The 15,460-nt window shown below is 36.5% G+C and overlaps 1 protein-coding gene across 1 annotated transcript in view; it reads left to right on the forward strand.

Annotated features, from left to right (window-relative positions):
- The window catches only part of MCPH1 (microcephalin 1), a 142,447-nt gene that overhangs the window by 20,921 nt on the left and 106,066 nt on the right, over positions 1 to 15,460 (forward strand). The window contains exon 9 of the mRNA XM_076335437.1: positions 4,305 to 4,422. Coding sequence (XP_076191552.1) covers positions 4,305 to 4,422 — 118 coding nt within the window. The remainder of the gene's footprint in view (positions 1 to 4,304; positions 4,423 to 15,460) is intronic.

Here is a 15,460-nt window from a genome sequence, read left to right on the forward strand (position 1 = left end):
TAATGTAGTTCAATGTTAAGATGGGGAATCTGGAATATTATTCTCTTATTTGAATGATGAAGCTTAATTTAGATGAATGAGTTTTACCTGAGGTGCTAGGTGCTTAATGCTGCTAAAATATTGTTGGTCTTTAAAAACACACATGTGAAAACTTCCTTAGATTTGATGTGCCTTTTTTTTTCCTTCAGTTTTGGAAGAAGAAAAGCTCAACAAAAATACTGTATTATGTCCTCTCTTGACATTTAATTATGTCCTTTTAAAAAATAAATGAGGGATGAAGAAGAAAGCTATTTCTTGCTTGATTCCTTGTTCTGTTTATCTTCACAAAAAGTTTAATTGAAACTAATTATTAAAACAAAAAAGGACAAATATTTCTGAATAGAGGAACAGGTTGAGGATTATTTTGATGTAGTCAAATTTACAAAGCCTGATGACACTTGTCCTAGAGCACATAACAAGCTAGATAAAATTGTTTTAAACCATTAACAGGTTCTCAAAGAGAACCTGGTGGGCACACAAGCTTTCAGAAGACTTGAAATTGTGTTCTGAATAGCAAAAACTTGGTATTTGTCCATGCTGGAATAATAACTACAATAATAATAACAACACAAGTTATTAAATATTCTGTGCATATGTACCTGAAGGATTACTAATGATGGCAAATTCAGACTTACTTTCTTCATAGTTGCGGTAAATAACTCTGTGGATAAATACAAAATAGTAGATATGATACAGCTTAATTTCAGTGACACTTCGTTATGAGAACACTATACTATAGATAAAATTTTTATTAGATAGACATGATTGATTTGATTGAACAAAAACTAGCTTATTGTGCCTAATCATTACTTTGCTTTTTAACTCGAAGGAAATATCAAATGGAATTTTGAAGATAATATTCTGGTTCAAAACTTCTCACTGGTGATAAATGATCATGAATGAGTAGAAGATTAAATTGCAAATTGAAGTCACTCTAATTTGTTATAATACTGCAGAGGGCTATCAGAATTGTTGATTTTGATATCAGTCATTGAGCAATATTTTAGAACAGAATTCAGGGGATCTAATGAACCATAGTGGCATGACTTAGCTGTGTATTTGAACTAAATTTAGGGATAACTAACAGTGGATGGAATTGCTTCAAAAAGTTCTGTCAACCTTATCTGAAATACCCTAGGAAAGGCTACTAAAGACGAAAACTCCTTACTTGTGACTGAGCAACTGCTTTAAAAAGAAGCAATCGGGGAAAAACAGACAATAGACAGTGAAGCTTGAGACCAACAGGATGGAAAAGCTGGAAAGTGCTTGAGAAGTCCTGATAGTCAGAAGAGAAGAAGTAGGAACTGGATTGCAAAGAATAGTCCTCATATATCATAGAATCATTGAGGTTGGAAAAGACCTCTAAGATCGAGTCCAACCGTCAACCCAACACCACCATGCCCACTAAACCATGTCCCTAAGCGCCTCATCTACACGTCTTTTAAATACCTCCAGGGATGGGGACTCCACCACTTCCCTGGGCAGCCTGTTCCAATGTTTCACCACTCTTTCAGTAAAGACATTTTTCCTTACATCCAATCTAAACCTCCCCTGGCGCAACTTGAGGCCATTTCCTCTCGTCCTGTCGCTTGTTACTTGGGAGAAGAGACCGACACCCACCTCGCTACAACCTCCTTTCAGGTAGTTGTAGAGAGCGATGCGGTCTCCCCTCAGCCTCCTTTTCTGCAGGCTAAACAACCCCAGTTCCCTCAGCTGCTCCTCATAAGACTTGTTCTCCAGACCCTTCACCAGCTTCGTTGCCCTTCTCTGGACACGCTCCAGCACCTCGACGTCCTTCTTGTAGTGAGGGGCCCAAAACTGAACACAGTATTCGAGGTGCGGCCTCACCAGGGCCGAGTACAGGGGCACGATCACTTCCCTACTCCTGCTGGCCACACTATTTGTGATACAGGCCAGGATGCCATTGGCCTTCTTGGCCGCCTGGGCACACTGCCGGCTCATGTTCAGCCGGCTGTCGACCAACACCCCCAGGTCCTTCTCTGCCGGGCAGCTTTCCAGCCACTCTTCCCCAAGCCTGTAGCGCTGCATGGGGTTGTTGTGGCCGAAGTGCAGGACCCGGCACTTGGCCTTGTGGAACCTCATACAGTTGGCCTCGGCCTATTGATCCAAGCCTGTCCAGGTCCCTCTGCAGAGCCTTCCTACCCTCGCGCAGATCAACGCTCCCGCCCAACTTGGTGTCGTCTGCAAACTTACTGAGGGTGCACTCAATCCCCTCATCCAGATCATTGATAAAGATATTGAACAAGACCGGCCCCAGTACTGAGCCCTGGGGAACACCGCTCGTGACCGGCCGCCAACTGGATGTAACTCCATTCACCACAACTCTCTGGGCCCGGCCGTCCAGCCAGTTTTTGACCCAGCGCAGAGTACACCTGTCTAAGCCGCGATATGTAATGCATAAGATCCCCAAGCTGATAATCAGAGGAAGTGATGGACTTCGTCCCCTGTTCCTGCTTTCCTGTAAATATGAAGAACCAACAGGAGTGAACCATACCTGGAAAGAGGTCCAAGCATACAGGTCTTGAGACTTTAATCGCAAGTGGGACAAGAACTGTGGAGCTTGAGCATTCAGGCGAAGAGTGGCAAAAGGAGTATTACACCACTTCTCACTGCTCCCCAACCTACCCGTCCAAAAAAAAACCCAAAACAGTGGATTGTCTATTACAATGACTGAAATAACTTACTGGAAATTAACAGAGACATGTCTTGCTTTACACCCACCTGCTTGAGGTAAAGCAATGGAGTAGATGATCTCCTGACATCCTTTGCAGTCCTGTGGTTGTTGGGGGTTTTTTAAGACTCAAAATACATGTTTAAAAATTGTTTTCCATGTAAAAGGAGTTAAATTTAAATTTCTTAGCTTTTTTTTATTGTATGGCAAGATCTTTTCTACTTGCCATCAGTCTTGCTCAGTGATTGAAGATGATGGGCCTCAGTGCAATACTAAATAAAATTAACATAGTTAAGAAATTAGTTCTCCCTTTGTTAGATGAAACTTTGTATTTAAATATTGAGTTTAAATTAACGATTGTACCTGAAAGCCAGGTTTACTTGTATTACACAAAAATTACTGTAATACTGTGTAAATTCACGTGAAACTTGCAACTTTAGTGTGAAGAAGTCATTAAATTTTGACTAGTTTAAAGGTAATAATTTTAAAACTAATCGGTAATGAAAAATATTTGTCATCATTTTTTGTGTTGTAATTTGTTGTTGTTGTTCTGTCATCTCAAGGATTAAGAGTTTAAGTAGCTGCCAGAGGACAAACAAATGATTCTTAGTTATATATGAAGTCAGACTAGTAAATATGGATAGTACCCTTCAGTATTTTCCAAAAGTAATCAGAAGCAGCTTATTTGGGAGGTGCTGAATTTAGGCCACTTTAATCACTAATTATTAAACTTTCTTTAACTGGTCTCATGCATTTCTTTGAAATGAAAAATTAATGAATGTCCTAAAGTAGACTCCATTGAATTAAATTTTGGAAAATGATCTACTTAAATCTTCAGTAATTAAAACTTCATTGATCAAAAGATAGATCAAAGTTTTTCATCTTATGCAAGCAAGCTAATTTCTCAAATGATTCGTAAGTTTATTATTTACTGCTTATAAAAGTCATCCTGACAGTGTTGAAGAATTAAATATATGTTAAACCACAAAATACATGATGAAAAATACTGCTTTTTGGCAGCCACATTAGAGTACATTCTTATGGATGGTGCCTTTTTATAAATAATGGGACTGATAAGCCTGCATGCACACGCAATCCTTGCCTGCTAACAGCTTGCTAGATTTGCTTGCAAAGTGTTTGAAAACATGTTTCGGACCTTCAGGTCATTTCAGATAAACACAGTGTGTACTGAAAGCATTGACATTCAATAAGAAAGTGCAAATCTAGCCACCACTGCTTCAAATACTTCTGTATTCAGAGAACCTGCAAATTTTGTAATAAATAGAAAGCAATTTAGCTGATTCTCTACTTGTAGTTAATATATAGTTTTCAAAATATTGGAAATTGGGAGTTTTACAACTAGTTTATTTACAAGATCAGATACTGAAAGATGAAGTCAGATGCTTGAGTGTCATTCTTTTTCTATAACTGAAATACAATGGAAAAATAACTGGTACAAATTATTAACTTAGATATCTTAATTGTACGTAGCTCTATGTGCTATGATAAAATAATTGGTGGCAGTTCCATTTCACAAGATTGCATTTTTCATTTCAAGTTTCTAAATTTGGTTTCTAGGTGATGAAAATGAAGTTTCAGAGTGTCATGTTACTGATGGCTCTTGCAAAGTTTTTAATGAACAAAAGAATGAGCACAATGGGGGGTTAAGAAAAGCTAGAAGACTCCAAAAGGTCAGTTTAACTGGACATATTGTTTGTTAAGCTTTTTCTTTTTCTTGGAGAATCACTGAGTGCCTTTGTATGTACAAAAAAGAAATGCATTCTCTATGCACTATCAATTTAGAAGCTTTTCTGAATCTCACTTTCCTTGAAATGTTATGCAAATGGTGTTCAAAGACAGTATGTATAACCATGGAACTCAGCTTTCTGTGGCAGAGTCCGTGCCAAGTTGACATCGTAAAGGAGGTTGGTAAGCCAGCTCAAACTGATTTAGTTGAAAAGCCGCTGAAGTAACCTGAAAAGATGCCTATCCTTTTTGGAGGAGTTAGTTACTAAATGGGGTAGGGTTTGTTGTTTGTTTTATAGTGGATCATCCCCAGTGGATGTCTCTGCGGGATAAAGACATGCAATATTTTCTTCTAGGTTCAGGTAAAGCTAAATTTCTTAACTTACTATTTGAGCTCAGTTTCGATGTTAAAAAAAGTGAGAGGATTGGGTCAGCACTGAATCTTTTTTTAGGTGTTTTTCCCGTATAAAAGTTTTTTCTAAGTAAATATAAAACTGATCAGGAAAATAAATAGTAGTTCTTTTCATCGGTAAGTAACAAGTCATACAATTAAAATGAGCCCTGAATTGTTTTGAGAATGGGAAGTCCTAAAGCACTAAAAGATGTCTGAGGTAATTAATTTTATGAAATAAATTAGACAGGTGTTTCATTGGTAGCTATTGGAGTTTCAAAGAGATTGATCACAGATTTTGATCCTCTTTTATGTAAAAGTTCTGGGCAGGTGCAATTACTAGGCTGTTCAACCTTTTAAACATCCTGAAGATGGGATATTAATCTCCATGGAGCAATGATCTTCTTTGGGTTAAAATTATTATTTGACTTTTTGCCTACATCTTACTGCTTGTTACTTTTCTTAAGTATTTGTTCACTTTCTTTTCCTAAATATATACATATATATTATTTGTATAACTAATAACTAAGTATTATGTAGAATGTATAAATCAACTTCACTCTAGATCTATGTCCTATAGAAACACTATAAGATGGTCTACTTTTTAGGCTAAAGCATCTGTCCAGAACAGTTTCATTTCCTGCCGCAGAAATCTGACTAAAGCTGCTAAATGTATATCCACAAACTATAGTCAATGGCTCTTCCTAAGGCTATCTGCAGAAATGGTGCTTGGAGATTTATCAGGTTTGTTTGTACTGATTCCTCCTCCTGTGTAATTACGCTACAAGAGCATTATACAGTAGTGCTAGTTTTGATTCATTTCTCTTAAGAAAAGATCCCAACATAACTATTACATACTGAAGAGAAACAAAAAACAGTATGAAGTTCTTTTTTATTGCTTCTCTTTTTCAAACCTGGCCTTGCAGTCAAAGGTGGTATCTTTGAATGGTTCTGCTTGGTGTCTGCTTGCAAAGCATGCTCTGTGAGGTGTTTAACAGTAGCAAAAGCTAAGTAGTAGCTGGAGAAAATTCCTATTCAGTGTTTTGAGATGGCTTCTTTCATCCATCCATTTCAGCCGGGTGACAATACAATTTGACTCAAATATCAGTAAAATAGCAGCACATACTTTCTTTCATGTCTTGAATGCTTTTCTAAATAACTTTAAAGGTTTCCGGTTGCAGTTTGACTGTGCAAATTCATACAGAGACAATGTTGAGGGGTTTTTTATTGAAAAGTAAAAGGAACTTCACAAAAGGATTTTATGTGGTTTAACCAGACAGTCTGGCAACCAGACTGTTGCACTGAAAAGTTTTACTTCATATTTTCCTCAAGCAATTGTCTGTTAATATATATTAAATATTTGTGAATATGTCTATTCAAGATCTATTTTCCATTGTTTGTATGCATACATACATGCAAAATTTATAAAGCCAATGTTGGGGATCCCTAGGAAATTCTTAGCGAAGCAATTTTAAGAGGATATTGTTTTGAACAAAATTAGACTGTCTGGATTTTTGTAAAGAATTAAGTTGCAAAGCTTCTCTAGTACCAGTCACAATATGTTCTTGAAGCTTTTTAAAAACAACCAAACATTATAATTAAAACATTTTAATAAACACTTTTTTCCAATGGCTGCAGCTTAAACATTGCAACATTTTGCTAATGTTTGACAACGTGAAAGTGAAGTTAAGTTAGAAAATTTTAGTTTGTTTTCTTTGCCCGAAACAAAAAGTGTATGAGAGAAATAGCACAAATATTTTAAAAAATATTATTTTATTGAATCATAGTATTATGAAGAATTTTCTAATGTTTATTTAAATCTTAAAAGAAAGCTTATGTTAAAAATCCAAGTGCAAAAGAAATGCCATTTCCTAGCTATTTTAATGGACTAACGTTTCTAGAGATGTGACTATGTGAATCTCCAGACCTTTCATATCTAAAAAAGAAAAAAAGACAAAAACTTTAAATGATAGTCATTGTAGAGTATATGCAGTTTTGTACTGAGTAGTTCCAATATGAGGCTTCAGATCATATTGCTGGTGTTCTGGGAATCTGTTGTAAATGTAATCTGTTAAATTCGTTGCTTAGCTCTAAGTCTCTTAATTGGGGAAGCAATGCAAATTGCAGTTAGTTTTTTCCATAGAAAAAGAGTTTGAAATCGAATACCTTTTTAAAAACATTTTAGATGTTTGCTGAATGTAATTCCTAGGCAATGTCTGAACTGAAGCTTTTTAGAGTACTTTAGTTATAACTCATTCACTACAGTGTAAACTACAGTGAACACTACGATTAAAACTCATTGGCTACAGTGAATGCATGTCAGTAGGCGTTTGGAGTTCACTCTGTGATGGTAAATATTAAAAAAGCCATACAAAAATACCTTTAGGAAATATGACTAGGCATGTTAACATTATTTACTTCCATGGTTATTTGAATTTGTCATTTGTAGTTTTTTAATTTAATATAAATCAAGCTGTAGATTCTGTATTTGTCTGCTGTGCTGTTGTGTTATGCATTTGTTTTCTTCAAAACCTCATGGATGTTGAGTTTCTTGTATTTTGTTTTAGCTGAAGTTAAAATCAAGAATGACTTTGTTCAGGTACTTTTATATCACAATTTTAGATTAGAAGTACTCATTTTTTCTTTCTTTATCTATACTATTTATATAGGCATGCTTATTGTACTCTTTAACATGGAAGACTTCTAATCAAAGTTATCTAAAATTGTACTGTCAACTAACAGAAGCCATGAAGACAGAGCAGTTTTTAATGGCAGCTGCAGGCATGTTGGGGAAATGTAAGATTTTTCAGGAATCTTTAATGGCTTCGGGAACAAGCTTTTTGGATTTAAAACCATACCACCACCCCAAAAACCCCAGGAGTTTTGGTGTGTTGTACATATTCAAATGCAGTGCATAAAGATAGATTTATAAAACTGGCCTATAGGTTTGAACTTCTTAGTTTTAAGACATGACAACCCATAATTGAGGATAGTTCTAGATTCTTCTCATTCAGAGTTGGTATGAAGCAAGGATGAACACTGTGGATTAATGCCTATGAATGTCAGCAGGTGGCTTCCCTGGTCTAGAAATCTAAGTTGATGATACTGGATTGCAGGGATAAAATAATCCCTTTATGCATTGTGATGCATTTTTCAATTATTCCATGGAATTGAATACATAGTTCTTTGTTGCTTTGCATAGGGAGGACGAAGTGAAATAACTAAAAATCATAAAGCCAAAAACATATTCAAACACGTTAGTTACAGCGGTGTTAATCTGTTGGTGTGAGGGTTGAGTGCTCATTTCATTGCTTAATGTCACAAAAATGTTTACATTTATCACAACACCTGTTGCATGTCACAAATGTAAACATTTTGCACTTTAAACAGATCAGAGAGAGACTCATTATGAATAACCAGTTAACTGCCATTTTTATTCAAATAAAAAGTTGTTTCATATTTTTAGAGGGATATGAGATGTGATAGTTGTTTTTTTTTTTTTAAAGGATCTAACAGTATCACATCACTAGAAATGAAATTGGAATTAATTTAACACTCAAAAAACCCCTTAAAATATTGTCTTCTGAGTGGATAGAATAAACTCTTCAACCATGTGAGAAAAAACAGTTAAGCATCATGAGGGATAATTAAAACCATATTTTTGCAGAGAAGACAGTATGGACTTAACTGAAATTCCTTCAGTTTTGTTTTTAAACAGATTCATCTTGGCTTGTATTTCTGTAGCTCTTGGATTTGGGTGAAGGTAAAGTTATCAACACTAAATTTAAGAGTTTTTTGAGAGAAGAGAAAATTTTTACAAAGAGTCTAAGCTCATGCTGTGGAACAACTAGTGTGAAGCAGGCCATCGTTAGATCCTGTTATCAAAATCCTTTTTGAAAATATTTTATTCATGGCAAAACAAATTTTAATATCCTGAAAAATCTGTAACTATAAAACATGAAGCATCTTGCCAGACATTCAGAAAAATAACTTTATGTCTATATTTGGTATGTGCATTTGCAAACTGTCTTAAACAGATTGTATCGGTTTAGGGGACAACATCTTTTTATGTTTTCCTTCCAATTTTGATTTTGTAGTTGCTTTGAATAGGTACATATTTTAAACACTGATACTTGAAGCGTTACTGACTTTGAGCCGCAAATGAATATTAAACTAGTGTGAATTAGAAGAGGTGGAAGCATGCAAGCTCATTTACGGTTAACAGTGAAGAAACTGGAACTATCTACATGTTTATGGCCTGGGGGAAATGGGGGTGGTGGACAAGTGGTCATTGAAAGTTATTCAAATTGATTGTTTCTGGGTGTAGCGATGAGACGAGTGACTGAAGCTACAAATTATAAGAGTGTTGCATGGTACCACTGAGAAACTTTTATGGTATTGACCAAATGTCTGGTGGTGTGATTTTATGCATATCTGATTTGATCCTAGAATGTTTCTTGTTTACAAGTTGTCTGTCTTACATGAAGTAATCTTCTGAGTGTTTGACCAGCTCTAGCTGATGACAACTGAATAGTTGATTATTGTTTAACTGTAGTTATCTAGCTGACTCAACATAAAGTTGAAGAAACACGTTGTTGGGAAACAAGCTTTTGAGCAGACTACATTGTGGGACAAGTAACTTTGAAAGCGTCAGTGATAAAAGGATCTAATGTTATACATCACTGCAGAAAATTTGCTTCCTTGGAGTGTCTGAAATATGCCACTGAATGAGACATTGAAATCCAACAAGAAAGTTTATTTTTACTGGCAAGACACAGCTTACGCTGTTGCTATATCCAAAATAAAGCTGTGGTCATTTGTTTGTTCCAAATGTCCACGTTTTGTAATAATATTAGCAATTGAGAACAAAATGTCATATCAATAAATAGCGTTAGTATTTGTTTCCTATAAATGGAATATGCCAATACGCATTTGATAAAATACTTTTCCTTCTTTTGGTATAAAGTTAAGTAATGCAAAAATCTAAGAACTTCATATTGGCCTAATGGATTTAAAAAATATTGAATGTTGTAAGAGTGATGTATAGGAAAAACTAAAATGAGTATCAGCAAGCTTAATATGAGATGGGCTTAAATTACTGAAAAATATTCTTAGTAAACATTTGAAAAGCAGAGTCTTGAAATACTGCCAGTGACTTAGTACTTACTGGTAATGCTTAAGCTTTTCAGAGGATAGTACTGTAAAGGATGCCTATGTATCCCATGGTTTGAGACAGTTTTATAAGTCCTGCTGTGTGTTTAATCTCATGAGTATTTTCACTCAACCTTTGCAAGGCAGTTCTGGTTCTGGACTTTGTCTAGCTAGTGAATTTGTCCCCCGCACTTCTCCCACATGTAGCTGAGGGCTTCCAGAACAGAAGCCATACTCTCGGCATCTGCTGCTGCACTTACAGTGCGTGCTTTGGGCCGTGTTTTCATTATCACCACTTGGGGATGCTACCATTCCTGCCAGGAGGATCTCCTGTAGATGGAACTAGTGGGCTGATTCATGGCCTTGGGTCCCTAGAAATCATTCTCTTTATGATGGGTTTCATGCTAGCTATTCTGGACTACCTACTGAAGTGCTGTGGTCTATTTCTTAACTCAAAAACAGTGTCTTTTCAAGTCAGTACCTTTCTATGGCAAAAGGCACAATGTTCTCTCAACTCAAGTTTAGAGTGTTTCCTGTTGTCCCAGGGACACTTGTATCTGCTGTTCACACTCTAGTATGGGTTGCTGTTTGGAACACTGGAAATATGTGCCGTGACAGTGATAGAGGAGGTGGTTGACTTTGCAGTTTGTCATCTTAGCAGGCAGAGTAGTTAAGATTCAGGAGTTGAATTCACCCAAGTTTTTATATAAAATTGTCACAAAATTTCTGTTTGGTCAACAGATTAACATACTGGTTCTTTTTCAGAACCTTATTCAAGAAATAGTGGCTTAAGTATATGGAGAGTTTTGATTTTTGTCTGCATTTAAGAATTTAATTTGATTTTCTTAATTTAAGAGTTAAGAAAAAAAAATTCACTGTTTCTCCCCCCCCCCGAAGATTGGTAGGTATGGTGATTTTTGGTCCAGAGACTATTTATGAGGTCTTACGTAAAGTTAGAACATATTTTTTATTATTACTTTTAGGCAAGTAGGAAATTGCTCGAGAGCTATCCATGGTGAACAGTAGATAGGGATAAGCACCAAGAATAAAATCCTAGAATCCCAAGTTATTCAAAGTACATCTATATCATCTCCATCCTTTTATTTAAAAGTCTATGGCATTCTTGCATTTGATGGTGGAAGGGAGACTTAGGTGCAAGAAACAGATGCAACTCTTTCTGGCTCAGAGCATGAGGGGAACAGTGCATAAACATTGTGTAAGAAGTGAGACCATACAGCCCGTGCTTGAAACATACATACCTCACTGCTGAAGATCTGTATGTATGCTGTAACTTAACTCTCGTTGCTGGTAAATCACAATTCTTTTCTAGTTTTGGGGTACATTGTTACATTTAACACTGAGGTCATAACCGTCATGCCGGAAAACCAAACAATCCACTGGACTGCAGCTGGTTTGGCAAAGAATCAGTGTAAAACTGAAACTATTTTCCCTCTTGGCATCAGAAACCACCAGGAGGAAAAGCAACTGCTGGTTAGATCCTCTTTTTTTGGGAAATGTAACTCTTGGAAAAATGAACGCCCTACATAAACCTACTGGTATCTGGCATGACTCTATAGGCCGGAAATCCTTTCGTTGATGGAACTGCGCCTCACAGCGCTTGAAAATTGTTGAAAATCAATCTGAACAAATTACTTCCTAAACTCCATTTCATCAGCATTTGACACGTCTTCATTAACAATTTTTTAAAATAATTTAACAAATACCACCATTCTTTTCTACATTGAAATTAAACATTTTATGGATTAGTGGTGTGATCTTTGTAGAATTGAATTATGAGCTCACAAAGAAGTCTGCATGGAACAGGAATATAAATATGCAATCAGCTAAATAGGAAAAGATTTTGCACCATATTGCTGCTTAATAGATGTACTACTTCCTACTAGTATAATCAGAAATGCTGAGAACAGTGGCTGTTGATCATAAGTACTCACTACAAAAATCTTTTCTGAAAGAACTGTGTGCATGTATGATGAATTCATAATCCTTCAAGATCCTAAAAATAAAAAGTGTTGGGTTTTTTTAAATTATTCTACCCTTCATAATATTGCTGTTGCACCTCAAAGCCTGAAATAAGTATTGTTCAGTTGTTTACCATATTGTCTAGAGGGCAGTAAAGCTTTAACTCAGGTTGTTGACTATCATCAGTTACAATCTTGTCAGCAGGGTATTTACTGAAGTTTACAGTCTTGTATCTTAACAGAAACCTAACATAAATCCAGGCTTGACTTTTTTGGGCTGCAAACGTGTTCAGGAGTATGTTCACCTGAAATTCCACACATTGCTGCATAGTTGGCAATCTCCAGAAGACTTCAACTATCCAAATTAACCTCACGGTGTTAATAATTGTGCAAACCCAGTATTTAGCAGTTGGGGTGATGCAAAATGGTTCTTTCCCTCTTAAAATGGTTCCATCCCTAGAGCCTGTGCAATGGAAGTGTGTCTCTCTGTGCCTCAGTTGCTTCTTCCCAATGTATGACACATTGCGAGCAGTGTTAACTGAGCCACTGACGTCTGCAATGAAGTAGCTGAGGCAGACATCTTTTCTAATGAACCTTCCATGGTAGGTGGCAACCATCATTACCAAAAATTGAATGGATGGCTGATGAGGGCTTAAAAATTAAACCATTAATTTCACTGAAGCTACTCTACTGTTGCCTGCTACCCTCGTGGCTTGGTTTTTATCTCAGTTAGGGCATAGTGTATCTCAGCTGAAGATTTATGAAGTGCTTTTAGTTGGTCATAAGTCAGCTGTCCAAAGAAATGGTTCACTTCATTGGATCATTATGAAAGCATAAACAGTTTTTAATGTCTGAACAGATGAAACAGTCACTCCTACATTATGCTTAATTTTTTGTTGAAATTCTTTACAAGAAGGATACAAACTATTTTTGTTAACCTTGGTGAAGCTGGGGAGTGGGGGGAAAAGTTCATGTTGTTTAAAATTTCAGCAGAAAAAAATTAACTGTGCCTGACTTTCTCACAGATCATTTGGGAAGGTGAGTATACATTGGGCATTATTTGGTGCTAATGACAGAATTAATTTATGCCTTAGTGTGGTCTTTAAAATGTTTCTGCTTGCATGTATGAGTTTTCCCCATAACATAGTATTGCCCCATGATAGCCCTTGTTCCTCTTCCTCCCGGCTTGTGACTTTTTTGGGGTGAGGGAGTGTCCTTCCTTCACCTGAGCTTTCATTTTCTGTTAGAATCTAAACTATAAAGTAGCTTTCTCCTCCCTTTAGCATCCCACTTCTTGAGATTCACTTCTGTCACATTGGCAGTCTCTCCCTCTCTGTCTCCTCAGGTCTAGAGGTGAAACTTTCCTAGTAAAAGAAAGTTGAGAACTGGGCTGCTTCTTTTCCTGAGCGATGCTGACCGGGAAGCCAACCCCTAATTTGTACCTGTTGGAAAGGCTTGGGCTTCCCATCAGAATGGGAATCACTGCTGCCTGTGCGTATTGGCTTTTTTCATGTCATGTTGATTGACTTGGAAATCTTTGGTTGCAGTCAAAGGGGTGGTAAGTAGCATCTGCTCTCCCCTTAATCTTTGTCTGTCCTACCAGAAAAAGTCAGTTTCTAGCTTTGCTAATGATCACAGCCAGAGAAACCTGTCCTTTGAAGTTGCAGAATGCTGTGAAAGCTGTCCCTTGCTGCAGAGTTTTGTATCCCACATGGTTGAATTTTTTTTTTTTTAAATATAGTTGTTAGCTATTATGGTTGCATGTGGAAAACTGAAAATGTCAGTAAGTTGTAAACTGTGACACTGCTAGCCTGAAAAGTCTGAAGCTATTCATCATCCTTAATCTTGCCAACAGAAGTTCTAGGGGTTCCTATGTCTGTGATTACAGGATTTCTCATTTTTTTCTCATCTTTGGCAGTGAAGGAAAGCTTCAGGCACCTGTCATGTCATCTTATTTTTCTGTCTTCTTATAGCCTGCTTTGTTTTTTCATCTTTCCTCATGGTAGCATTGGTTTAGTTAGGATGGGTGTATTTTTCACATCTTTCTAAGACCAAAGCAGAGGTACTATATTTGGTCAGAAAATTACAGTCAAAATTGAGTTTGCGGCCAGAGGAAACTGGAAAAATGTCAGTATCAAAGGACTGATAAGAGGAGAAAGGCCAGCCAGAAAGTAAATTACAGCTTTGAATAATTGCTGTTTAAAACTACTGAATTGTAATCATTCATTACAATTACCAATTATTTTCAGCTATAAGCCACAATTACTTAAATAGAATAAATTAATGTAGCACAATTTATAGAATGTTTCTAAAAACGGCCTTAAAGTTTTGGATCCTCATTACAACCTTCCTAGATAAAAGCAGAGTGAAATTAACCTGACTCTTGAATATTCCCATGCTACACATGGTTCTGTTTTTTGGCTCATGTACTAGTGGGACTGAAGATTGTTACTTCTGAAATACAGCTGTAAAGATCAAAAGTGAGTATACAAGTTCTGAACCAATTTCAGAACCATCTGATGGACCTACAATAGCCAGGGAAAAAAGGGATTGGAAGAGTACAAAGCAGATAGCAGAATAGTCTTGTACTCTTCCTTACACTTTATTTGCACATGCATGCACTACTTTCCCCTGCCTCTCTCCTGCCCCCCAAAAAGCCCTTTATCCTTGGTATATTGGCCAAACCACATAGGGTAAGTATCTTGTTGAGTCCTGAAGGTCTTTTTTTCCTCCATCACAGCATACGTCTGAGTTTGTGAGTACACTGAAGCTTATTTCTTTCAGAACTTCAGTCAAATTTAAGGCATAAGAGGAGCATTTGGACTAAGTAATATACCATTCAAAAGTGGTATTTATTGGTTGAAATCCTTTCTTGAAAAATATCAGGCCTAGGTTCTTGACCCAAAGACAAAATGAGATCTAATATACTTAGGCTGGAATTTAACCAGTCATAAATGTAAAACTATTCCTATCGAGTCAATTCTTAGCATGAATGCACTTTTTTCTTGAGAACTGGCCTGGAAAAACAAATTTTATGGTCACATTTGAATTCATTTGTCACTTATGAAAAACAACTCATGACATTCTTAAGGAAACAAAATTTGAGTTCACCTTTTTGAAAAGCAGGTTGTACAAAACAGGACTTTTCTCTTATTGTCCTTCAGCTCCAAGAAACACCTGCTCAAACTTAGAAAGAAAGAATACATTTTGAGGTTGGATGCCTTTTTTGTGGTGTAGGTCAGTTAGCATACAGGAAGTATCACGTCGTCTTTTAAGTACCGGGAAGATTTACAAATACTATTTCCTTTGAGCTACTGAAATGCGTGTTTTATATTTCGGATGACTTAAAAAAATCTTGTTGGCAGACTCTAAATAAATACTTAATGCGACTGTGCTTCTAAGAAGTATATAAAGGAAAGCTGAAGCATGTCGTTTATAACAGCCTGTATTCCAGACCTAAAA

Source organism: Aptenodytes patagonicus, chromosome 3, assembly GCF_965638725.1.
Source record: "Aptenodytes patagonicus chromosome 3, bAptPat1.pri.cur, whole genome shotgun sequence".
Classification (NCBI taxonomy): domain Eukaryota; kingdom Metazoa; phylum Chordata; class Aves; order Sphenisciformes; family Spheniscidae; genus Aptenodytes; species Aptenodytes patagonicus.